General features: G+C 36.8%; 4 protein-coding genes and 1 long non-coding RNA gene across 11 annotated transcripts; 3 read left to right on the top strand and 2 right to left on the bottom strand.

The window, feature by feature from the left end:
• Positions 1-456: 456 nt before the first annotated feature.
• Positions 457-13,389, top strand: LOC140773767 (rRNA (cytosine-C(5))-methyltransferase NOP2C). The gene is made up of 14 exons (XM_073116493.1): positions 457-578; positions 654-799; positions 1,846-2,239; positions 2,483-2,630; positions 4,387-4,524; positions 5,508-5,570; positions 6,976-7,097; positions 7,468-7,705; positions 8,040-8,251; positions 8,787-8,887; positions 10,555-10,636; positions 11,052-11,116; positions 12,069-12,190; positions 12,845-13,389. Exons 1-14 carry the CDS (start codon positions 507-509, stop codon positions 12,847-12,849), a joined length of 1,908 nt encoding a protein of 635 aa, XP_072972594.1. The 5' UTR covers positions 457-506; the 3' UTR covers positions 12,850-13,389.
• Positions 13,390-14,280: 891 nt separating this feature from the next.
• On the top strand, positions 14,281-16,574 carry LOC140773768 (nudix hydrolase 15, mitochondrial-like). The gene is made up of 4 exons (XM_073116494.1): positions 14,281-14,656; positions 14,778-14,920; positions 15,910-16,029; positions 16,123-16,574. Exons 1-4 carry the CDS (start codon positions 14,347-14,349, stop codon positions 16,345-16,347), a joined length of 798 nt encoding a protein of 265 aa, XP_072972595.1. The 5' UTR covers positions 14,281-14,346; the 3' UTR covers positions 16,348-16,574.
• Positions 16,575-17,302: 728 nt separating this feature from the next.
• LOC140775036 (protein NUCLEAR FUSION DEFECTIVE 6, mitochondrial-like) lies at positions 17,303-20,574 on the bottom strand. 7 transcript variants are annotated; one of them, XM_073118260.1, is made up of 5 exons: positions 20,358-20,574; positions 20,144-20,265; positions 19,278-19,348; positions 17,600-17,944; positions 17,303-17,503 (listed from the first exon to the last, which is right to left on the bottom strand). In XM_073118260.1, the coding sequence occupies exons 1-3, from the start codon at positions 20,504-20,506 to the stop codon at positions 19,329-19,331; spliced, it is 291 nt and encodes a 96-aa protein (XP_072974361.1). In that variant the 5' UTR covers positions 20,507-20,574; the 3' UTR covers positions 17,303-17,503; positions 17,600-17,944; positions 19,278-19,328. The 7 variants fall into 7 exon arrangements, with proteins under 7 accessions (XP_072974361.1, XP_072974363.1, XP_072974360.1 ...); XM_073118262.1 differs by having other exon boundaries at positions 17,600-17,662; XM_073118259.1 differs by having other exon boundaries at positions 17,303-17,944.
• A 911-nt stretch (positions 20,575-21,485) lies between these two features.
• LOC140774492 (serine/threonine-protein kinase-like protein CCR1) lies at positions 21,486-22,651 on the top strand. Its single transcript, XM_073117506.1, has one exon. The coding sequence runs from the start codon at positions 21,539-21,541 to the stop codon at positions 22,529-22,531; it is 993 nt and encodes a 330-aa protein (XP_072973607.1). The 5' UTR covers positions 21,486-21,538; the 3' UTR covers positions 22,532-22,651.
• Positions 22,652-22,920: 269 nt separating this feature from the next.
• Positions 22,921-24,523, bottom strand: LOC140774475 (uncharacterized). Its single transcript, XR_012106599.1, has 3 exons — positions 23,946-24,523; positions 23,419-23,690; positions 22,921-23,336 (listed from the first exon to the last, which is right to left on the bottom strand). It is a non-coding gene; the product is annotated as an uncharacterized lncRNA (long non-coding RNA).
• Positions 24,524-25,439: the final 916 nt, after the last annotated feature.

The following is a 25,439-nucleotide window of genomic DNA, read 5'->3' as shown; positions in this document are numbered from 1 at the left end:
TGTTCTCCTTTTCTCCTTTTCTCCTTCACTGAAGGATTTCCCAGCATGTTGCTAATGTCCTAATCCAGTTTCTATCCCATAACACTATCTCATCTAAAGTTGTCAAAATGGCTTCAAGAAAATAACATAATATGCCAAAGTTTTTTATCAGATGTAATTACATTGAATGTGATATATATATATATATAAGCCAAAACATACTCGATGAAATTAATTAGCAAGTATAATTTTAAAGGTATCTTTTGCACTTAAAGATCTTTGAAATTAATGTGTGTGCCCCTTAGAAGTCCTTTATTTGAAATTAATGGTAATTGTTAGTAGGTATGCGGGAAAAAAAGAAACGAGATTCGTAAATTTATAGTATGCATATTGGGTTAGAGAAACCCAAATATATATGATCCATATTGATCTTAGACGGATCCGGGTCGGATAAATCCACCCGCTAATCACGATCCTATTACAACCCCTAGCCACTTACCAGTGGAAATCCGTCTCCATCCTTTTAAATGAAGCGCTTGGCGCTCCGAATCCGAAACATTCTCCGCCGCCACAAGGCTGCCGGTCCGATCCCTCACCCGGTAACTTCACTCCTCCTCGTCTCTCTCTCTCTCTCTCTCTCTCTCTCTCTAGCTAAATTGTTCGTTCTTGACCAGATGGATTCCGCTTCTTCATCGTCTTCGTTGTCATTGTCGGAGAGGTATTGTTACAATCCGATTCTTCGCTGGAATCCGCAGGTCGAGGAGTACTTTGCTGCCGCCTACGGAGCCGAGCACTTTGCTCGTATCTCCAAAGCCCTAACGTAAGCCTTGTTCTCATTACTTTGATCGATATTTTAGTTAGGACGTAAGAAAGAACTGTTGAAAAATGATTGTATAGGTTTTACCTTTGGAATTACGTGTTATGGATTCAAGCAAAGCAAAAACAGGGAGCGTTCTTTACCTCTTTACACGGTTCGCAACCTGATAGTTTAATTGTTCTTTCGCGCTTAAGATTTGACATGGTGTTGGTTGAGTGAATTTAGAGATTATCAGGATCGCAACTTTAGCTGAAAATTTTGTAATAAATTTTGTCTTTCAGATCTTTGATTTCATATCTGCAATTAACTGAGTTGAGGATTTGGCTACGGTTCAACAAGAAAGATGTGAAAAAGATAATGGTGTCTTTATCGTCAGAACCATTGTTAGGGCTCCAATAAGAGGAAAAATAAAAGGTTTTGAGCCTTTTTATGTTCTTTTGTCACCTATAGCTGGGTTTCCGTTCTATTATAGTTTTTCTTTTGTGCTCAAGATTTGATTTAGTGTTGGGTCAGCTAATTAGATGCGTTTGCAGGAAGCCAAAGTTCATTGTCCGAAATCCTTCTGTCCCTTTACCATCCAATCCATTTTTAGCAAAACTATCTGATGTATGGGGGTGAATTCTTGATGTCTTGGTTGTTTCTCATCATTTTATTGGTGTAAAATCCATTATATACTTAACAAGTCTCCATTTTAGAAGCATTTGTGCTCAAATTTTATAAGAGAAAGTTCCATAAACTTTTTACTGATCATCTATAAAATAGCACTATGGCAATGATTCTGCCTTTCTGGAACTATAACTTAGGTGGGTTCTGAATTAGTGAGGTTGAGAAACAAAACTCATTATATTATTCTGCATGATAACTAATAGCCAGTTCATGGTTTTTCCTTAAGGTCAACTTTTGGTACTGGATAAATTGATAACCTTTAAAATTTGACATTTTTGTTTCTGGTTTAGTCATTTATGTCAATGTTTTCCTGCAACCGTGTGTATCTTTTGAATAAGAAGTACCTGGCTTAACATATGAGGTACTTCTTTTTCCCTGTTTAGGCGGCCGTCATGCTATTCTTGTATTCGAGTGAACACTCTCAAGTCATCTAGTGATGCTGTTAGAAAAAAGCTAATGGACATTTTAGAAGGAAATGATATTTCTGATGGATTTGATCACATGGAAATCCGCAAGAGTGCTGAATCTGAAGATCATCAAGTAATGGGTCCAGGAAGGATGTCAAATGCCATTGGCACCAGTTGTGATGGAGATACTCCTATTGGAGTACGAGAAAGCTATCACATTTGTAAGTGCCAATATCCTGGTCTTGAAAATGTTTTGTTTGTCAGAGGTTCGGGACCACATATGCTACGCTATGATGACCAATCTGGCCAATCCCTGAAGGAAGTAATTGTGAGTCGGAAATGTGCGGAGGCAGTTCTCCGAGGAGCACAGGTATTGCTTTTGCTAATAAGATACATATGATGTTTGTTGCCACTTTTTAAGTTCCCTAAACTATGGTTCTCACACTCCTCATTTCTAAACAAAGTAAACATTTCATGTTTGCCTCCTCTTTGAAGGATTCTCAGTTAAATGGCCAACTATGAAATTAAAAATCATCATGTTATGTTCTTATGAATTGAAAAACTTTGAGCATCACTTACCTTGGTGTTTTGTATAATCATTCTTGATCTGCAGATATTTATCCCTGGTGTGTTGGCTTGTAGTTCACATGTTGAAATAGGGGACAAGGTTGCAGTGTCAGTTGCTGTTGAACAACCTGTTCAGGATGGCGGATGGGCTGTTGGCATAACCCGTGGAACTGTTCTACAGGGACTTGAATCAGGCAAGCAATTTGGGTACATAATTTCCACACACACGCACACACACGCACATATATATATACATCCTGCCTTTGGTTTTGAAGACTTTTCTACCAAGAACAGATGACATCATTTGGTTCTGAAACAACAAAATCCAGCAGTTAGGTGCCTGCCTTCTACTAAAGTGAAGAGGAAAAAACTCATTAATTTTCATCGTTTGAGAAATTTTCATCCTTCATAGTTGCTCAATTTGGATATTTTTTTCTTTACTATTGTTTTGCCACATGTAGATTGTTATATTATCTGGGCATATGCATAATTTCCTCATCAATTATATTATGTTTATTTGTTCAACTAGTTTTTGATGCATAATCTGCAGATAGTTGGTTTCTAATTTTGATCCTTCTGCTGGTCATGATGTATCTATAATATGACACTCTTAAAAAGTTGCCTAGGTTTGGAAACTTCGAGTTATAATTATCGTATATATTATACACTATCAGCTAATGTTGGTTGTGATATATTTGACTAATAGTTTATGAGTGTGGCATAGGTAGGGTAGGCAATTGGGTCGGTTAGCCGGGTTTGATTTGGGTTGAGTTCGAATCGAATCATGATATTGTAAATACAAACACGACTCATTTATTAAACAGATTATACAGGTTATCGTGTGGCACAAATTATTAAAATATATAAGCTATTCAGGTTATAAATGAGTTTTTTTTAAACATTATAAAATTATCTTTTTTTGGATTATAAATGGATTTATTTGGGTTATAAATGAGTTTTTCTTATTATAAACGAATTAGTTCAGGTCATAACGAGATAGCAGGTTGAGGTAATAAATACAAACAGAACCCCTTTATAATTGGGTTAGGCAGGTTAGCCCATTTATCATTTGAATCTAATTTAACTAAACCCATACTTGTTTAAAAGTTGGGTTATTGTGTCAAATTATTTGGTCGGGTCAATTTTTGCGACCCCTAGAAATAGGGATGCATCATTTATTGGATATTGGGCAGTATCAGATTTAACTCATATGGTTCAAAAGGGGCTGCTAGCAATTGAGATTACCCTTAACATTCTGTTTTCTTAAGCATCACGAATTTTGAAATGGTACATACATAACTGATGTACATATCCTGCCCCTTCCTTTTCATTCTGTCAAGGTACTAGGGCAGTTTCTTGTAGGACAATTAGACTCCTTTCTGAAATGTTCACTTTTCTTCTTGGTTTAAATCTTTTTTTGCCTGCCTTTTGTGCCCTATTATATGAAAGGAAGATGACAAAAGGCAGATAGAGGGAAAAAAGTTGAGACTTTTGTTACTCAATTTATCCTTCACTTTCTTTTATATGGTGTTGTAGTAGTGATTTTAACAACTGAGAGACATGCTTAATTAAAATTCTGATGTTATTCTATAAGAATTATAGTGCTTATCAGGGAATTTAGGGTCACCCTGAAAATTAAAACTTCATAAAGATTGTTTAATGTCTTGAATTTCCTAATAAGAGAAAGAGAGGTGCTGTTAAATCGACAGGTATGTATTACACTAGGAATACTGAATAGTTTTTGTCTTTTTCACATTGCTATCCTTGACACAAAATGATATTTTTTGAATTTCATCTTAGGTTGAAGTTATTTGTGTTATTTTTGTATATTTCTCTGTTTCTTGGTGGTTGTTAATCCTACAAAATGTATTATTATAATTTTATAGTCTGAAACACCAGATGCATGCATGCTAAACTGATCCTATCTATTGTCAAATTAAAATATAACAGACGCTCATTATCAGGAAAGAAACAGCCTGTACATTGGGCAAGGAATCACTTTGATGTCAAGGTCTGGAATCTTTCGTGCTTCTGAAGGAATCGCAGTAGATATGAAAGATCGCGTATACAAACTTCCATCCTTTAATGGTATAGAAATTTCGAATGGTGCCTTTTCCTTTTCAAATTTTACGGTTCTTTAAACAGTATATCTTTCTCAAAAGTATCTTTTTGATAAAAGAAAATCTGGTGGATGCTCTTACTGATTCAAATAATAAGTTAAATAATCCAGCTCCTCCATGCCAAACAATTGATATATAAAGATGTCCACTAGCTTGCGATTATGCTGCTTGATGTATATGCATCTGATCATTGGGAGAGGGAAGGTGGATGTGGAAGTATATTAATAGGTCTTTGTTTATTTGACACTTTGGGTCCAAGCTGAAGGGGGAAAAGTAGTGAAGAGAACAGGAGAATAGTATGGAAACAAAGAAATATGTTAGAGAAACGAGTACAAATGGTTTTTTCTTTCTAAGAGAAAGGACATAGGAAGTATGTTTATAAAATCCCTCTGAGTTTAAGAGAAAAACCATATATAAATGAATGTAATTATTTATTTTCGTCGTTGTCTCTAATTTTAAAAGATATTGCTGAATAATTAAAACTATGACTTGTTTAAATAGAGCACCACCTAACTTGAAAACTTGGATAAAATCTTCAAGAATTATTTGGGAAACTTGAAAATTTATACTTAGCCTTTGTAATCCTACCAGCTATTATTATCTGCTCTGACTTTTTTTATGGGAAAGAGACAATTATATCTCAAGAAGATACTTCACTTTGTTTCTTCAATTTGACATGTGTCAATAGATGCTATTTTGTTATGTACTTCTTCTTTTTTTAAGAACCACTTTACCAAAGCACTTAACAGGTAATTTTTTCGTCTGATATTTTTCATCCAGATTAAGTGTTAGGAAAACTCATAAAAGAGAATTTAAAGTTTAAAGTTAAATTATTATCATAACATGTGGAACTTTAGAAAGTTCTCAGATTACACGGCATTTTATTAAAGATCTCTACGAAAACCAAATTTCTGATGCATTTCCTGACATTTGTTCCCTTTCCTTGGCTAGATGTTCTTGAAGGAGAAATATTCCTCCAAAATTTGCCCAGCATTATTACTGCTCGTATTCTAGGTATGAGTTAAGAATGACGATTTCCCACTCGTTCTTTCTATGTTCTCTTTTCTTCAGGCTTGTGTTTGTTACATTTTTATTATGTTTTACTGTCAAGGTCTAGGATTTGGTGCCAATAACTTCTTAAATTCATCTCTGACAATTTGTGGGGCTAGAAATAAACACTGCAAAATGACCTTGGTCTATCTTATGGAGAATGACAATTTATATAAAATTTAATGGTGAAAGCACATTCACACACATATAAACTATTCATTTTAGGCACTGAGAGCTGTTGTAAACCTACATTCTGTATTATACAATCTATCAACACTTTGGATATTACTCATTTTTATGTGCTAGTACAATGAGGATAAATGGGAACTGTCTGGGAAGCATCATGAAACTAAGTATAAAAACTAACTCCACCTGTTTTTAATACTTTCTTCTGTTAAAGCACTGTGAACCTCACTTTTTGCATATTTTAGTTTTTTAGTATTACCTTGCAATTTTGGTAGTTAATCGAAAGAAAGATCATTATATGCTTTAAAGTTAGCTTCCTTAATTACTTTCTTAGCTTCTCCCTTTCGCTACTTGTTTCTTTTTTGCACATACATATAGTTTGAACTTTACTGGGCAGGTAGATGAGACATCATCATAGCTTTCAATCTTCAAACAATATGCTTGATGACAATGGAGCTGTTTTATGTTGCTATCCTTGTAATTAAAAATTCATAATAATGTTTTTAATTTTTTATACTTTGCTGTTCTAGACTCCCTGTACAGGGTCCATAACGGTAAAAGACAGGAACGGTACATAATAATGGGAACATAAATGTGACAATCGGTGTGCTTGATATAATGTGAGAATCCAGGATGGCAAAATATAGACGACCCATTGCAGGAATGTATAATTTGAATATCCGGTACCCTACAAGAATGGTTCATGCAAAATGTGGAGGCATCTTTGGTGTCATACATCAAAAGTAGAGAACTATATTATGCTCCTAGATCATCTTATTGTTAATGCATGCCAATGTCATGCTTGCGAAAGCAACATGCTCTAGAGTTTCGGTTTGGTGTATCATGCCAGGCAATGAATAAAATGTAATAACAATAAGAGATTCTGACAGTGAGTTGATCACATGAGGAAAATACAATAAGTTTTCTAGTAATATTTTATTATTTGTCTGCCACTTTGATATCAATTGTTCTGGTTGTTAAGTAAATCGTCAAATGACAATTTCAAATTGATGCAGGTTTTAATTTTTGCAGATGAAATTGAAAACTGACAATTACATTCTCGAAAGCTATATGATGGCATCTTTTATGTAGATTGTCATTAAGGACCTCGTTGTTTCTCTCATTTTTTATCTTGTATGAGTTTATTTGTCTAATTTATGTCATCAGTCTTTTTGTTTCACAGATCCCCAACAAGGAGAGCGGATATTGGACATGTGTGCTGCTCCAGGAGGAAAGACTACTGCAATTGCTATCCTTATGAAGGACAAAGGAGAGGTTGTTGCCACTGATAGATCTCACAATAAGGTGATATCTTACTTAATGCACTAATTTTGTGCTGTTTTGGGGCATTAGAGTTTCAACTGTAGATTCTACTGGGACTTGACCTTTATTAGTGATTGCCATAAGAGGTTGAAAATTTCTTGATCATTAAAGAGGTTGAGAAGGGGTGAATGGTTCCTGGTTTAAATATATTACCTGCATAGCTATCATAGCAACACTATAAAAGGTTAAACAGAGAGTGCAGTCTTAACAATATTTTTTTAATCTTGTCTGTGTGTCTGGATTGCCTAAATATTTATGTCAAAGGCATGTTTCATAATAACTTTTTTTTTTCTTTTTATGATTTCATCTACTTTTCTTTCATTTCTATAGGATGACATAGATGTATCTTCAGGTGATGGATATTTTGAAGTTGGCTGCCGAGATGGACTTACATTGTATCAAAGCATATAAACTCGACGCTCTTAAATCTGTTCAGAGGGCTGATGAGGGAAGTAATGTTGGCATGGCAGATCATAAGGTTGAAGCATTAAATATAACAGCAGAAGATCTGAGCTCGTTTGGATCTGCAGCTGATATTGAAGTGCCTAGTATTGAAAAATGCAGCTCCAGTTTGACAATCACACAATCTGGTAGAAGCATGCCACTATCTTTACCTCTTTTTTCTTTTCTTCATCTTGTAAGCAACTAAGTAGATGAATATCTTCCTTTCATTTCATGAAATTTAATGATGATTTGATTTCTAAGGTTGATGTCTTCTGAAAGTCAAGAACTAAGTCCACTTGTTACGAATTTACTGTGAGGTTGACTAGGTCTTTTAAGCCAAGTCACCATAAGTGATGGTTTTATTGTCTTACTTTAACAATATATATTGCAGATCAGTTGAACTGATTTAATAGCATCTGCTCTAAATGAGCTTTCTTCTATCCTAAGATTAGTAACTTCTAACTATAAGTTATTGTTCAGTGGATAACAGAAAACCAGATGTGGGAAGGTACCTGAGCAAGGCCACCCTTAGGAAGGATGCACGAAGGATGAGAAATGGACCAGGAAGAAACCATTGCATGGGTAGTCGGGTTGAAAATTCAAAGGGCTTTATGCCTAATAGTTTTGATCGAGTTCTTCTTGATGCTCCATGTTCTGCACTTGGCTTGAGACCTCGTCTATTTACCGCAGAGGTAAGGTTCTTTTTCTTAATCTATTTGGTAAGGCTAGATACATACTTATCATATCCTGATAAACCATGGCATTCTGAGGCAACCCTTTATATGTGTTTTGTCTTAAATTTCTGATTAAGGAGTGGTCCTAAATAGGTAGCCTATAGTCTTGGGTCATCTCTAGATAGGTATGAGAACATTTCGATCTGGATCTCAGATTCTGTTCCGTCGATCTTCAAATGTTTGATATTTACATGATTATTCTTCCTTCTACTCCTGATTATCATATCTAAGGTTTTCCAATCATGTTGCTAAGGTCATCTTTTGAAATAAACTGAAACAAAACTGATTAACAACTTCTGTAGGATATTTTTATATATCTATTTATAACACCTTCAGTTTGGGCCTGCCTACTTTTACAAGATTCTTTTTGGTTCTAGGTTAGATGGTTATGGACCTATGGTGATATTAAAGCTGATTGACTAGATATATAATGATATTAGACTTTCTTTATTCGACCACTATTCAGCTATAGCTTGAGAGGTTTCGTTTTCAGGTAACATTGGAATCTTTGAGAACTCATGCTAAATATCAAAGAAGGATGTTTGACCAAGCCATTCAACTAGTTCGTCCAGGTGGTGTGATTGTATATTCCACGTGAGTTTTCATCATCCATGCTTTGTTCTATTATACTGCTTGTTGAAAATTGAACTTGCCCGCACAAGTTGCATGGTGATCTGTATCATTAGGATAAGCATTTTATGCAATGCAGCAAGAGAAATTAGCATATTAAATGCATAAGATTTTGGTTTCAAAGCCTGATTTTCACATGTAGATATACTTATCCAAATTAAGCATTTGATCATATGAATTGAGAAATAGAATAATAGTATATTGCAGCTTAAATTTTTTTTTTTCTCTCCTTGATCTTTTCTTTTCTATGTTTATTGAAGCTTTCACATTGTCCGTCAGTTTGTCTTCTGTTGATGATTGACAGTTTGACATTTCATTGTCAGTTAAGTGAATCTCTATAAAGGAATTCCAATATGAGGATATAAAGAATCATGCCCTTTAGTTGTACTTTATTAGCTGCAGAACCTTTAATGGCACTATAGGTAAAGCTGTTAGTATGCTTAGTTACTTGACATTGATTATGAGAATATGTATCATCGGAGCCTTGTCTTGTCCCTTTTCTGTCAGATCTTGTTTCTTAGGCATTCTTTAATGTTTTGGCTCTTTGCTCACCATTCCAGTCATGCAGTTATGGTCAATTTTCTGGTTGCTTTGTCATGGCCCATCTCCTCTACTGTACATAAAAGGCGGATCTCTTGCTTGTTCATTTTCAATCTATTTGATTGACATCTTCAGGATCATGATTGCTAGGAGGTGTCTAAATGCAACTTTCATTGATTCTTTAACTTCTGTTCATATCTAACATTCGTGATCCTCAAGATGTATTTAACTGCCCATCCTTCAGTTTTTTCTTTTTTTATCTCTTTCAGTTTTGACTAACATTCACATAAGTAATGGTAATTTTCTTCCTCAACATTACTCTTGTGTGAGATACTGAACTGCCGATTCTATTTATGATAATAGATGCTCCTTATCCTTGATTCCTACATTAAAAACAGATCTCATAATTCTTGATGCCTCTTCCTCCTTCCTATCTAATTACTAACTATAAAAGGTTCTCTTACAAATTGTGCCATATTTTCCTTAGTCTCTTCTATCTAGAATCACTGAGGATGTGGAAACATTAATAGTTAAAAGATAGTGAGCTTCAAACTTTGAATAATTATGTTTATAGGAAGTTCTGCTGATTGCTGATGCATCTTCTTAGTTTTGAGTACTCTTTTGTTATTTTTGCTATTAACATGTGCCATCTTAGATTGTTTAAATAAGATGACTTGATCCTCGTATTTATGGCATAATAAATTGTTTCGGGAGGTCACTTTGTCGGACAGTCATTGTTGCCATAATGTATACTTCTCTGGTTTGTGTCACCTTGACCTCTCCTGTAATGGGAGTAATGTTATATATATATATATATATATATATATATATATATATATATGTCTGCTATCTAGGAATCTACCTTCATCGTTTGTTCTTTTCTTTTTGGAAATTGATTCTGAATTCAGACAATTTCTTTTCCAGATGAGTGTTTATCATTTCTCTGGTGATTGGAATGCTGCGGAATCACTTAAATTTTTTATAGACAATATTTTCTGGTGTTCATTTTGTTATTTCGGTTTTTTGGCATGCATCATACTTAATGAATGTCTGTTCACGTACAGTTTTGACTCATAGTTTCATGCTTTTAGATGTACCATAAATCCAGGAGAGAATGAGGCTTTGGTTCGATATGCATTGGATACATACAAGTTCCTCTCGTTGGCATCACAGGTAAGCTTGCCTAGTGGGTTAGTTTCATAAGATGCAAATTCACTGGCTCTGCCGTTTCATAAATTATATTTGCTGAATCAGTTATAGGGAGGTTGTGTGTTATTAGTAACCAAGGTTTTAACTTCTATGTTTCCGCTGCAAGATACATGCTCGTCAGTATGATACCATGCTGACTAATGATAGCATCACCTATCTCACCCTGGGTAATCTCTAGGCCAAGCTATGCTGTTAACCTTCTAGCACAGTATGTGCTGTGTTCCATGGTCATAATAGTATGCCAATATCACAGGATGATCTCTGAATGTTGTTACATGATGGTTTTTCAGATCTATAAGCTTATGACTAATTTGTACTTGCACTTTCTAACTATATCAACATGCATTTTCTCATTATTCCTTTGCTCCAAAATTCTCAGCACCCAAAAATTGGAGGACCTGGTATTGTTGGTCGTTGTGAGTCGCTCAACAAGTCATATGAAGAGTTAGTTCCCTACCTTTTTTTTTTAAAGTTTGTTTTGTTTAGTTGTAATATTCTGTTAAAATAGATCTCACTGTGGAACTATATTGAAGTATATCTTGTTGGCATTGTCTGCATGGGCTTATTGGCGCAGTCCTGACATATCTACTTGGTGGAATGGATCTATTGTTTCCAAAGAATAATTTGCTCAAACCCTAGTTGGTGAAGCATATGATCATATCCAAATTAATTGTTGTATGGTTTGTCACACTCCACATATTTAGATATATTAGAATTTTAGAATACCAATATTCAAGTCATTCAGATAAGCTCAAAACCGTAAACCAGAGAAATTATTGAGAAACTATTTTTTACAAAAGTGATCCTTGGTTAAATGGATAAGATGTTCTTCAAATAGTTAAAATCTTGGTTGTACTCTTGTCAGGTATGCTTGAATATCATGAGCCGGACTATTTTTTATTTCTGGTTATCTACTAGTGATGAAGGATTACTTCATTAGATTATCTGCCAAGAGTGACAAGTTTAATTTCTTCTCTAAGAACGAATGGCAAGTTTAATTTTTCTGTCAGAACGATTAGATATGCTGATATGTAAGAAGTTTTTCTGTTAAAATTCATCATTGAAAAATTGCTGCACAAAAGATGATATTTATTGCATCCCAACTCCTAAGCAAATGAGTTAAATATAATAGTTTACTTTCTCATTGCCATGATGTCTTCAACTCCTTGGATTCAGGATCCACCATTTTGATAATGTCCATTTTAACACTTATTTGGATGTTTATGTATCTCCAGTTCTGTTGTGAACTTTTACTTATCAATCCTATCTAACCGGACATTAAACAATTTCTATTGGGAATGATTATTGTTGGGTGTTTCCTTTACTAGTTACCTTTAAGAATCATTGTTCAGATTGCAGGGCTCCCTGATTTCCTCATGCTATTTTATTAATACAGGGAATGGCTGACACAAAGTGAAGCAGAACTTGTCCAGAGATTTGACCCATCATCTTCACTCGATACAATTGGTTTCTTTATTGCAAAATTTGATGTTGGCCAGAAAGATGTTGAAGTCCCAGGTGATTTTTTCTACCTCCATTTTGAGCAATCTTGTCATTATGCTGCTGCACTATCTGATGTCTCTACTTAAATGAGATTTTATGCAGGCCTTATACGTAAGTAATATTCTTCCTTCTCGAGTTTGTTTTGCAACTTGCTACTTAGTCTTTTGTTGACGATTATTGGAGCAGTATAATTTCCTTCATAGCACCAAACACCTCCTGAGAAATAGATTAAATATACATCGTGTCGCTCCAATATTTTAAGAAAGTGACAGTGCAAGATTTCTTGCTATAGAAACATTTTCTGATATTAAAGAGAAGATTGAATATCTGCAGAAGATATGATAATATCTAATCCTTCACTACTGAATTCTGGTTTTATTAGTAAATCTTTGCCTAGAGAGAAAAATTGTCATCATCTTCAATTTCGTTGGATGTTTTAACTTTAATTCCATCTCCTTGAGTATCTTGTGTCCTCATATGTCTGTGAAATGCCACGTTCCAAGATGGAAGTAGTAAGCATTGTGAGCTGACACCAGATAATGCCAAACATAACCACAAAGTAATGAATTTACCTTTTTCGTAATGTGATTCTCATTTTTGCATATTTGATTGTATACTTGTTTCGTGCTTAGTGTGATCTGATCTTTATGATTATTCTGTTTTTTCCAGCATAGAGCTTTTCATCCTAATGTGATATTCGTCGAAGACAAGAACAGCCAGATATCTTTGCACAAGGACAACTGAAACGCTAGACGACATTCAGTTAATGAGGTCAATGGAAGATACAAAAGGTCTTTATTGCCAACAGACCTCTAGCATAAGCACATGCAGCACATCTAGCAATCAAAATTTTAGATGCTGAGGACCTATACCAAGGTAAAAACAAAGTTACCATCCATCTTGGTATGTAGAGCTGGAGAACTTGAACGACAAGCGTGCTAATTTTCTAACTGACAGTTTCGTTGGGGTGGTTGAACACTCGCTCTCTCAGCCTTCTTTTGTTGATTTTAGTGCCCCATTTGACGACTATACCTTTTCTCTTTGACAATAATAACCATGGACGCTATTTCTTTCTTCCCAGGTGCTGCTTTTTTCCTTTTTTTTTTTTTTTTTTTTTTTGAGAATCTAAATTATTGATACAGTATAAGGTGAACTGTGATACTAACCCTTTCGGCTTTCAAGTACTCAATTTATATTTCCAAATTAGAAGAATATATTGTAGTTCTTGCCTTTTCTTTTTTGTGCATAATTTAGCTGAATTGCTACAATCATTGGTACTGAAAACCGCAAAATTTTGTAGCACAATTATATGTATAACATTTGATGGTGCTCTCCAAATTAGAAATGGAAATGGAACAAAAGATGGTAGAGAGGAATACCATAATCCTGTTCGAGGTATTAATTGCAACCCAAAGACAGAAGTAGTTCTATATTATTTATTTGTCAATTTGTGATTTGTTTGAAAGATCTTGGGGGCTCGTTTTCTGTCCGCCGCCTACTTAATCACCGTTGACTCCTTATTTTACTTAAAATTTTCAAAACAGACAGTAATAAGGGAGTACTCTCTTCCGTAGTTCCGTGTTCCATTCTCTTTGTCCATCGAGGCAGAAGAAGAGAAAATAGGCATTTTGGTCAGAAATATATGTAGAATTATACTTATTATCTAATGTACGAGGGTGATTCTTTTATTTTATTTTTTTCAAATGTACCTGGACATGGGAGTCGATTGAAAATACTTTAGAAAAATAAAAGCTCTTTAACGAGTGAGATTTAGAAGAATTATAGGTAGGCTAATGTGATAGTGCTTAGTTGAGGATTAAATGAGAATTTAATGGTGTTTTATTTTTTTTATTTTTTTTAAAAGATTATTTATATTATAATATTCAATGAAATATTAATGGAGGAAGTTTGGTGATATAATTAGATAATTTAGAGAGATGTATGCATTATATTATTCTTTTGAGTTGGGTGAAAATTATAAGGAGCGATGGTGGAGAGGATAGAAAGTAATAAATAATAAAAAGAAAAACTTTATGGTTGGAAATACACGAAAAGCCTAAAATTGTAGGTGGAAAATCGAGGAAGTTTTCTTTAACTCGTTTCGAGATGTATGGTGATTATTAATAAGTTTAGAGGAACATCGTCTCCCCTCCATAAGCTCCAAATCTATAATGGACTCGGACAGCTTACTAGGCGACCTCATTCAACGCCTTCGCCTCTACGTGCCTCCCGCTTCTCAAGACGACGAACAAGAGGAAGAAGGCGACGTTTCCAAGGTCGGCAACGGCGAGGACTTGGATGAGCGAGGGAAGGTGTTCTCCGCAGTAGGTTTGGTCGAGTCCGCCGCCGTCCCTCCATTTCCCCGGCCCGAGCGGTTCAAACCCAAAAGGGCCGCCGTCTTGATTTGCCTCTTCGAGGGCGACGGTGGGGATCTCCGCGTCATCCTCACGAAGCGCTCCTCCACTCTCTCCACCCATTCTGGTTCGTTTGATCTCACGTTTATTCTAAATTTGAGGGTTGGATTTGAGATGCGTCAAAGGATTGAGCGAAAGATTGGATTTTTCTACAGTAAAGGTGACGCCTTTCTAGGGTTGGGTTGCAGGGGAGGTGTCGTTGCCGGGCGGGAAGGCGGAGGAGGGCGACGCTGGCGATGGAGAGACTGCGACGAGAGAGGCCAAAGAGGAAATTGGGCTCGACCCGGCTCTTGTCACTGTGGTTGCGTTTCTTGAGCCCTTCTTGTCCCGGGTAAACTTTTCATCTTTTCTTTGTCTATAAAGATCTTTTCTTTGTGTTCTATAACTTGGAATATAGAAATTTAAAATACATGAAATGTGATAAATAAGATCACATAACAGAGATAAATTTTACATAACAGTAACTTGCATCAATCGATGAGCTGATGATATTAAGACTCAACAAATAGGAGTCTAGTGAAAGTAATACAGTTCAATGTAGCTACTTTTGACCTGCAAATGTTTCGTCGTCAGTTCTCAAAGTAATCGCAAAAGAGAGATGAAAAAAGACTTGTATGTATGCTTTTGTCCAAAGAACTAGAAGAGAGAATTTGGCTTCAGACTGAAGAAAGGTTTTACATCTTCTATTGGATTTATTATTGTTATTATTATTATTTTGTCTTCATCTTCCTACTGCAAATTTCTGTGAACTTCTTGATGAAGAGTGTTAAGTGATTATATGAAATCTAAGTTTTTCCTTGTTCACTGGTGTCTTATAGTAAAAGACAAAATAACATTACAACTTGCTTCTTGTGAGAACTCTTTGAATACCCTCTTCTATGTTCCAAAAACATTACTACAATATCTTAATTATTCCTACTCTTTCCTTCATTTGACATCTACATTAACTAGGACTTGAATGAAAAACCGCACCATTTTCTTGACTAACTTTTGAAAACATGTACTGCAGAGATTTCGCAAATCATACACATGCATTACTTGATATGTAGGTTAATGCTAATGAAATTAAATGCATGCTAAATGATCCTGATACCTTCTATGAACCTCATTATGTTGATAAGTCAGTCAATGTTCATATTCTCTTTTGACAAAAAAAAGAGGAATAAAAAAAAACAGAGAATGGTATCATTGCATTCAGTTGTTGAATATGCATGACTTGTAATCCAATTAGAGATGAACATCAGAAGAAAAAAAGAATTGGAGCAAAAGATGCATCTGTTTCTAAAACTGCTGATAACAAGTAACTCGCTTTCTTTGCAGCATCTTCTTAGAGTTGCTCCTGTTGTTGGTATATTATCTAACAAGAAAGCATTTAAACCTGTCATTAATGCCTCTGAGGTGGAAGCAATTTTTGATGCACCCTTGGAGATGTTCCTCAAGGTTAATCTTTCTTTCTTTATATTCATTTTAATTTTATTCTCAACTTTCTCATTTTCCATTCCTCTCTGAGCATTCATCTCACAATGGATGCAGGATGAAAATCGCAGATCCGAGGAGCGAGAATGGTTGGAGGAGAAGTTTCTGGTTCACTACTTTGATTATGACACAGGGGATCAAAAATTTGTCATATGGGGTTTAACTGCAAGCATTCTAATACATGCTGCAACAGTTGTTTACCAGCGCTCACCTGCCTTCACGGAGCAAAAGCCTAAGTTCCGTGTTCCTCGCTATGTAAGGGGGAATTGTTCGATGCCCTGAACCACTATATTCTGTTGTTCATTTGCAAGCTCAGTCATCCCAGTGCTGAGATAGTTATGCTCAATAACTAGCAATAAGATAATACCATTTCAAGTTGCTCTTGGCTGTAAGATTATTAAAAATGTGCAGCTTTCATATCTTTGGTATTCGCAACATGCTTGCCCTACTAAGATCAAAGCAAGTTGCAACTGAATATATTGAAATTTGTGGCATAAGGTTTTATTGCATGCTTGAGAAAGAGGCGTCTATTGCTACAATTTAGCAAGTTATACATGTGCTCAGCTTGAGCCCTTTTGGATGCACTATTTTGATGTACGTTCAGCGCTTGTTTGGATGCGAGGTATGCCTTCAGCGTAATTACCGTATCTTGATGGATTTGTGAATGGGTTAGTAGAAGAGTATGGCTGTGCGATTTGCGAAGGATAGGATGATCTTCCCGTACCTCTCTCTCTATATTGAAGAATTATAGCTATTTTGTTTCCATATATAACAGGACATGGAAGTTTTCTTATTCAGTTCAGTTCAGTTCGCCCAAAGAAACAACAGTGTTCTCGATTTCAAGGAATTGAAGTTGAGATCGAAAACAATTAAGCCTTTTGGCTTGATGGAAATAGGAGAATCCCATGTTACATCAAAAGGCTTATCTCTTTTGACTTTTCTGATTAACGTCTCTGCTACCAATGGATGAAGAAAGATGCGGAGTTAAACTAATTTCTCATGATAGGAGGTACTTGGTATTAGTAAAAGCACCCTATAGCAAAGAATATAACAAACTATTTCAGTCGTCTAGCGTTTGATCTGTAAAAGGAGCTCGTAGGTTGCTATCTCACTTGAACGATGGTGGAACCAGAGACTATATAATTCGACTGTTTATTTTTCCCATAGATTTAGCCCTAACCGAACTCCGATTCTACACATACTAACACACCAAAAAAACAATAACAAAAACAAAATAGAATCAAAAAGTGGATCTCTCTCATTTCACTTCTAATTAGAAAGGAAGAGAGCGATATTTTCCAACTTTATACATATTGCATCCCATCAAACGCTGCTGCGCCTGCTTTTAAATCCTCAGCATTTCGATACAAAATGTACTTAAAAAATCTAAAAGGTTCTGCAAGCTCAACTGTAGTTCCTTGACTCAACAAGTCGAACACTATCATCAGACATTCATCAGCGAAAGATCGACTCAAACTGCTTGAAAGAGCTTAGAAACAGAAAAGAAGAATGAGAAGAAACAGGTTAAAAGTACCTTCATGGTCATGAAATCTGCAGCTCTCATCAGCATCAATGTCCCAAACTACAACTCATCCATCTACAATATAAGAATCAAGCATCTAAGCTCTATCAGTTACAAAGGCCCATAAGTAACAGCTACAGGCACTATTTATTCATCTCGTTGCACAATACTACCTCGTACATAAAAAGATATGCAAAGGATAAAAGATAATAGAAGTAGAGGAACTGCAACCTCATTCAAGGAAAAAAAAAAGGCTAATGAGAAAAGACAAAAGAAGTGGAAGAGGAATTGCAATCAAAAGATAAGAGGAACTGCAATCTCCAAGCAAAATGCCCTCCACCACGATTAGTCACAGACCTAAACAGAAAAGAAATAAGTCAAAAAGGAAAGCACAATTCCTGACTTTACTATCATTCACAAAAGCACACTCTGAAATGCTGAAGAAAAAATATTTTACTATGAACATCAAATCCTACTAGTATTAACTTTGTGTCACTTTATATCCACAACTTTTCAATTGCCATCTCCAGTTTCAACATAAAAAAAGGTTTAAGGATTAGGGAAGGGAGCATCAGTTGCTGAATTAAAGCATGTACTTGATAAGCTATTGCACAACTGTTTCCTATAATGACCTGCGGTAGGACCTCCAAAACGCAAATTGTTTATGGCATCAGCATAGATAGTGGAACTAGCAAAACTTAAATTTCAACTCAAGAAATTGATTGTGGTTCAAAATTACCACCAAAGAAAAGAATTTAGCTGACCAAAGAAATGATTGTTGATTTTCCAACTTCAAGAAGTTGAAAAATTATCGGTGGCTTATATATTGGCAGCTACTTGAGAGTAAATAAGATGCTATATAAAGTCGTCATTACAACTTAGTAGTTGGTTCTTACCAACCGGAGGTCATAGATTCAATTCCCCCCATCATGGTGCTATATACATATAGTTTGAACTCGTTGTGACTTAGATTTACATTTCCTATTGGAGTGTTATATACATATGGTTTGAACTCATTCTGACTTAGGTTCAATTCCCCCATCATGGTGCTATATACATATGGTTTGAACTCGCTGTGACTTATTTCCTAAGAGGGTTGATCTAATTATCCAATTTATATATTAGGGATGACTAGCCTCTTTGTCTACTCTAGCCTATGGGCCTGTGATCAATAAACAATCATAATAAGATGCTCCATAAGATCATAAAGAATGACCTAACAAGTTTGTAAAGTGAAAACAGTCCACAGGAAGAGGAATAAACATATCTTTAAATGCTGAGAAAAGATGGTAGCCTACTTCTAATAAGAAGCAGACATGTCACTTGAGAATCAATAATAGTAGCTTAGCTTTTCTTTTGGAAAAATAAGATTTAGATAAGCATAAATTGAAGGCTTCGTAAAAAGGAAAAATGGTAGGTCACTTCTGAAAATAACGACCAAAATAAAACTGTTCTTGGTTCTGAAAATATAAGTATGACTTATAAAAACGATGATATTTACCCCTCCCTTCATGACACTACATAACTTTATTATGTTAACCTTCACTTCCTGATTTATAGTGACAGTGCTATATAATCATAAGTTACGACAGCATAGAATATTAAAAATTCATATTTTATTATCATAGATAGGAAAAACCGATCAATAAACAAAAAATCATAATATTAGCTCCTTAAAGTCTTAGCCGACCTGTAATATTGGGGCATCAGATTAAAATTCCGCTACATCACCTAGAGTTTGTCACACATCATCATTGCCAGCTGGTTAAATACAAGAGAATCAGTAGACAGAATGAAAAATCTGAGAAGTGATATAAGCAATTTTTCCCTTTAACAAAATATTTACTAGCCTATGTATTTTAGAAGAAAAACAAATGACAAGTTTTGCAATATCTTGTGAAAGACAGCTTATGTTCTGTTTTGATCAGACAATGTTGATTGGGGAATATTTTTGACTAAAATATGGTCTGCCAAGGAGCATGTATCCTCGCAGCAAGGGTTTGAAAAACAATAATTTAAATGTGGTTATAAAAAAAACAAATTACGGGACTTCAGGTGTGTACAATTGGAACTTCTATAGTGATAAGCATACAATAGTTCCATGAACAAACATATAACACAAAAATAATCCTTAGCAAGAGATGTGTTATGCACTAACATACATTCTCTTTTCTCATCCTATATTGTGTTTGATTGATCTAAGAAATTTGACTGTATAACCCATGCTGGCGAGCCATGCAACTACAGTGCCGTAGGAGTCCTGAAGTTGAGTTCAACCAGGGCTTCTTAAACCTCGTTTGATTTGTAATGATTTATTTACTATATTCTAGATTTATTTTATTTTGAGTTCTGTTATTAAGTTAAGCTCTTATTTTTCAATCGGAACAAAGGCCTCAACTTTACAATAGATAAACTGTGTAGTAGAAGCTATATCGTACGGACTATAATCATTTAATAAATCCATCATTTCATTACCAATAATTCCACCAAACAAACACAAAACAATACCATGACAATACAAATAGGAAAAACGAAGACATCATAGTGATATAATACCTTCGGAGAGCCATCCGCATCCGTTCCGGTTGATGGCGAGCATCGAAGTCATCAAAGCCGCCGCAGTGGCGGTGTGCATCGGCATCAGCGACTCCACCAAGAAGCTCGTTTCGACGGGAGACCTTGAAAACCAGAGAAAGCTCCGTCGAGATCAAAGAAAACAAAGAGAAACCCTAAAATCTCTATTCTAACTCTATCCCTCTCTAGCCCTAACCTGAGGAACCGAGAAGCGATCGAGCTCTGCTTGGGAACGCGGAGGAGAGTTGGGTGCGACACACGCGCCTCACCAGCGACCCTCGCCGCCGTGGAACGGAAAGAGGAGGAGGAGGCAGTGCGAAGGAACGATCTCGCGGCGGCGGCCATGGCGGGAGAGGGAAATAGTGCTCTACTCTTGCAGGTGGTGGAAGAGAAGGGGAGAAAGAGAGAGAGAGAGAGAGAGACCAAAACCCTAGTAGAATGTAAGACTGTGGGCCTAGAAGGATCTATAGCCCAGCCCACAATATTCTGTAGTGATAATGGGTTGGGTTGGGCTGGGCTGGGCTTGTGCATTTATCGAGTCTCATTATTCCCTTAGTTAAATTTAACTAATTATAATTAAAATAAAGTTTATTAAAATATTTTTGTGTATATTATTTAAGATAGTTCAATAGCTATCTAATAGTTTACCCAATATAATAGTACAAGGAAGAATATCTTTTCTTTATGCAAGACAAATTATTGGTAAATATTTTATGCTCTAAACTTCAATAGAGAATAGTATTTTAGTTATTTATATTAATAATAATTTATTATGAATAATATTTTGTTAAAAAAACTAATCATATGATAATTATAATTTTAAAAATGTAATAATAATTCTGATATTTAGAAATTTTTCACCGGGAATTACGTATAAAAACCCAATTGGATAAGAATCCAATGTACCCAACCACAGAACCACTTGATGGACGTCTTACACTGGTTCTAGACTTTCAATAATATGTGTGAAGTAATGGAAAACTTTGTCTAGAAGTAAGTACATTAGACTAATATAATTTGCACATTAAAAATTATAAAACCTCCACATATACTACAAAGGAGCTCTTATTGAAGGTTTTGGCAGTTCAGTTGGTTCACCAAAATTGTATGTATATTAGACAAAGCCATCGTAGTCTCTCTACCCGCTGTCCTTAATAAATTTTAAAAGATTACGTTCAACATAGCAAGTAGTCTTCTAAGCAAACAAAATGTTCGACAGAATGCCCAACCTCCTCACCAAACCATGGACACACACACATCCCATGTCTGAGAAAACTAAAACCATATATAAGCTCTTGTTAATAACTACTAAATTCATATATATTTTTTCTTTAATTCGTCTTCCCTCGATCGAGTCTACCTTAACAAGTCTAAGCCATGAAGCACGACCACCACCACCACTCCGGCGTAATTGCCGGAGATATCGCCATCGTAATTGGCTGCGTTGGGGCCCTCGCTCTCGCCACCGCCCTCTTCCTCCTCTGCAGGAAAAGGAGACACATCGAAGACACCTCCGACGACACGAGCATCACCGCGATGCTCCAGGTGCGACCAATTCCGCTGACCGACATCGAACTAGCCACCGACGGATTTCACCGAGCCCGAATTGTCGGCAAGGGCCGGTTCTGGACCGTCTACAAAGCCGTCTCCTCCACCGGAGACGTCTTCGCGGTTAAACGCGTCCACCCTAGTCTCGTACTAAGCAATCCAGGCCTAAGCTTCTCGTCAAAGATCAAGTCACTCTCCTTCGCCGACCACCCCAACGTAGTCCCAGTCCTAGGCTACTCCGAGGCGCCCGGCGAGAGGATCATCCTAACGGAGTACGTCGACATGAAGAGCCTCGAAGACTACTTGCACGGGACCACGTCGGACGGCAAGCCATTGTCATGGCTACTAAATTGGAGCCTAAGAGTAAGGATAGCGGCGGGGGCGGCTCGCGGCGTCGAGCACTTGCATGGAGCGACAGTGTTAGGGATCATGCATGGGTGCATCAAAGCTAGCAACGTCATGGTGGACGTCAACTACGTGGCTAGAGTTTGTGACTACGGTCTAGCCTTCTTGCTGGGTCCAGGCTCGAATGTGTGCGTGGAGGATGACGTGTACGCGTTTGGGTTGGTGTTGTTGGAGTTGTTGAGTGGAAGGAGGTGTGAGGATGAAGGGAAAGTTGTGGAGTGGGCATTGACTTTGATCAGGGAGTCAAGAGTCGAGGAGTTGTTGGATCCAAGAATAGCCGTGCCTTTGGATGGTAGGGCATTGGCGAGGATGGCGAAGGTGGCGTCGGCGTGCGTCGGAAACGGTCGGAAGAGCCGGCCTTCGATGGCCCAGGTGGCGGCGATATTGAGCAGCTTGGAGCTGCAGCCATGCGTATGAGTTTGATATATGGAGGGAATATTTGGTAACTAAATTTGGGTTGGTTTGATTGTAGTGAACACAAGTTTTTGATATTAAAAAAAATTAATTGCCATTGTAGTGTATATAATTAATTTATTAATGTTAGAATATAAAAGATAAAATATGTTTGTCTTCGAATTGTATTTCTTAAGTAAATCAAATTTTAAGCATAATTTAACTTGTAAGAGATCCTCCCCCCCCTTCTCCAACCGATCCTCCACTACCCCGACCCAACCTTCTTTCCTTATCCCTGTTAGCTAAACCTGCCTACCTTCTCTCCTTCTACCCAATATTTTTCCTTCCCTCTAACTCCCTCCTCCTCCCACAGAACAATACGACGTTTGTTCTTTGCCATGAAGATCGAGATAAACATCTTCCTAATTATTAAACAGCTAGTTGAACGGAAGCAGACAACCAAGTATATGTGGGGGAAAAAAAGAAACACAATGTGTGAACAATGAACACAACACTAGCTACAAAAACAATCAGCTACCAGTGAATGAATTATTTATCAACCACAATGGCTGAGATGGGTAGCACTAACGAAGTAGTAGTGTTGCAAGCTCAGCGAGAGCAATGGAATCACATCTATTGCTTCCTCGATCAATCTCATGTCCATCAAGTGCGTCGTCGAGCTCGGCATCTTCGATGCCATCCACAACCATGGTGGCTCATCACTCTCCCCGGAGCTCCTCCATGTAATCTCCGTTCGAACATCCAAATCCTCCCACCTCCGCCGCCTCATGCGCAAGCTGACGCCCTCCAGTTACTTCGCGATGCAAACCTAAGGATAAAAGGACAAGCTTAGCCTCCTATGTAGTTGGAAGACTGCAACCTATTCTATTTGACTATTTGAGTCAGCTAACCATATGAGTGATTGGATCAAGGAGGGGAGCGACCCCGGCGAGCGCACGTCTTTCATGGCGGCGGTCGGCCACGATTCCTGGGCTATCGTCGACAGAATTTGAGTTCGGCGGCAATTTCAACGACGCCATGGCCTTGGACGGGCGGTCAGTGATGGATATTTTTATCGAAGAATATAAGAACGTTTTGAGTGAGAATTACCTCAAAAACCCTACTGGATAAGAATCCAATGTGACCAACCACAGAACCACTTGATGGACGTCTAAGACTAGTTCTAGACTTCCAACCATACGTGTGGACCAATGGAAAAACTTTGTCAGAAGTACATTAGACTAATATAATTTGAATATTCGAGATTATAAATGTAAAAATTATAAAACCTCCACATATACTACAAAGGAGCTCTTATTGAAGATTTTGACAGTTCAGTTGGTTCACCAAATTTGTATGTATATTAGACAAAGCCATCATATTTTCTCTACCTGCTATTCTTAATAAATTTGAAAGGATTGCATTACATTCAACGTACCAGGTGGTCTTCTAAGCAAGCAAAGTATTCGACAGAATGCACCACCACCACTCCGGCGTAATTGCGGGAGATATTGCCATCGTAATTGTCTGCGTTGCGGCTCTTTCTCTCGCCACCGCCCTCTTCCTCCTCCCCAGGAAGAGGAGACACATCGAAGACACCTCCGACGACACGAGCATCACCGCGATGCTCCAGTGGCGCCCAATTCCGCTGACTGACATCGAACTAGCCACCGACGAATCCCACCGAGCCCGAATCATCGGCAAGGGCCGGTTCTGGACCGTCTACAAAGCTGTGAACTACGTGGCTAGGGTTTGCGATTACTGTCTAGCCTTCTTGCTGGGTCCAGGCTCGGATGTGTGCACCGAAGATGACGTGTATGCATTTGGGATGGTGTTGTCGAACTTGTAGAGTGGGAGGAGGTGAGAGGATGAGGGGAAGGTGGTGGAGTAGGCATTGACTTTGATCAGGGAGTCAAGAGTCAAGGAGTTGTATCCAAGAATAGTCGTGCCTTTGGATGGTAGGGCATCGGCGAGGATGGCGAAGGTGGCGTCGGGGTGCGTCGGAAACGGTCTTAAGAGCCGACCTCCGATGGCCCAGGTGGTGGAGATATTGAGCAGCTTAGAGCTGAAGCCATGCATATGAGTTTGATATAATTTCTCAAATAATACTAATTCAATTTTAAATCATAAAAAACCAATATATATATTTTGTGATGTATTTTTTATCTAATTATTTTTCTTATGTGCGTTGAATAACTTATTCAATTTTCAGTAAATTTATTTCCAACGAAAATCTTAAAACTTAATATAATTTTTAATTAAACATAATAAAAAATTAATAAATTATTAAGCTAAAAATTACATCACAACGTTATCCTGTAACTAGGGTAACTTGCTAATATTATTTTTCATATGTCGAAAGAGTTTATAAGAGTGATATGCGGTATTAATTCAGATATTTGTGATCTCCAAATATAGTAACTCACTATATATATTATATATTCATATCACACGAATCAATCAAAGCATCAATTCTCGGAATTCATTATTTTTATTTGCCGGTTGATATCTTGATGACGAGAGTGTCGAGAGTTAGAATATTTCTTTTTAATTTTGACAAAATTCAAAACAATTAGTATTCATCTGATCTTCTGTCACTGTTCGGCCGATGAGATAGGAGCACTTCTCCACTAAGATTAGACACCTTCCGATGACTTTTCGGTTTCGAAAAAGGACCTTCCTTTGTGACTATCCAAGCCAAAAGGAAAGCAACTGTACGGAGCGAAAAGTTAGAATGTCACCATAATGGTGGGTAGGTACTAAGTTACCATCTGGACATATTAGGTACAGTGACTTCTTTTACATCTGCACCTAATAGTAGCGAGAGAATATGGTGTTAATTTGCTAATGTGTTATAGTTATTCTAGAGAAACGTGGGGTCTTAGTTGTAACTAATGAATCTTTACATATATTGGCTAAAAAATATGAATGG

The sequence above is a fragment of the Typha angustifolia genome, chromosome 13, assembly GCF_048772165.1.
Source record: "Typha angustifolia cultivar Huaian chromosome 13, ASM4877216v1, whole genome shotgun sequence".
Classification (NCBI taxonomy): Eukaryota; Viridiplantae; Streptophyta; class Magnoliopsida; order Poales; family Typhaceae; genus Typha; species Typha angustifolia.
Note: the sequence above shows the minus strand (reverse complement) of the source record. Positions and strands in the feature narration are given on the sequence as shown.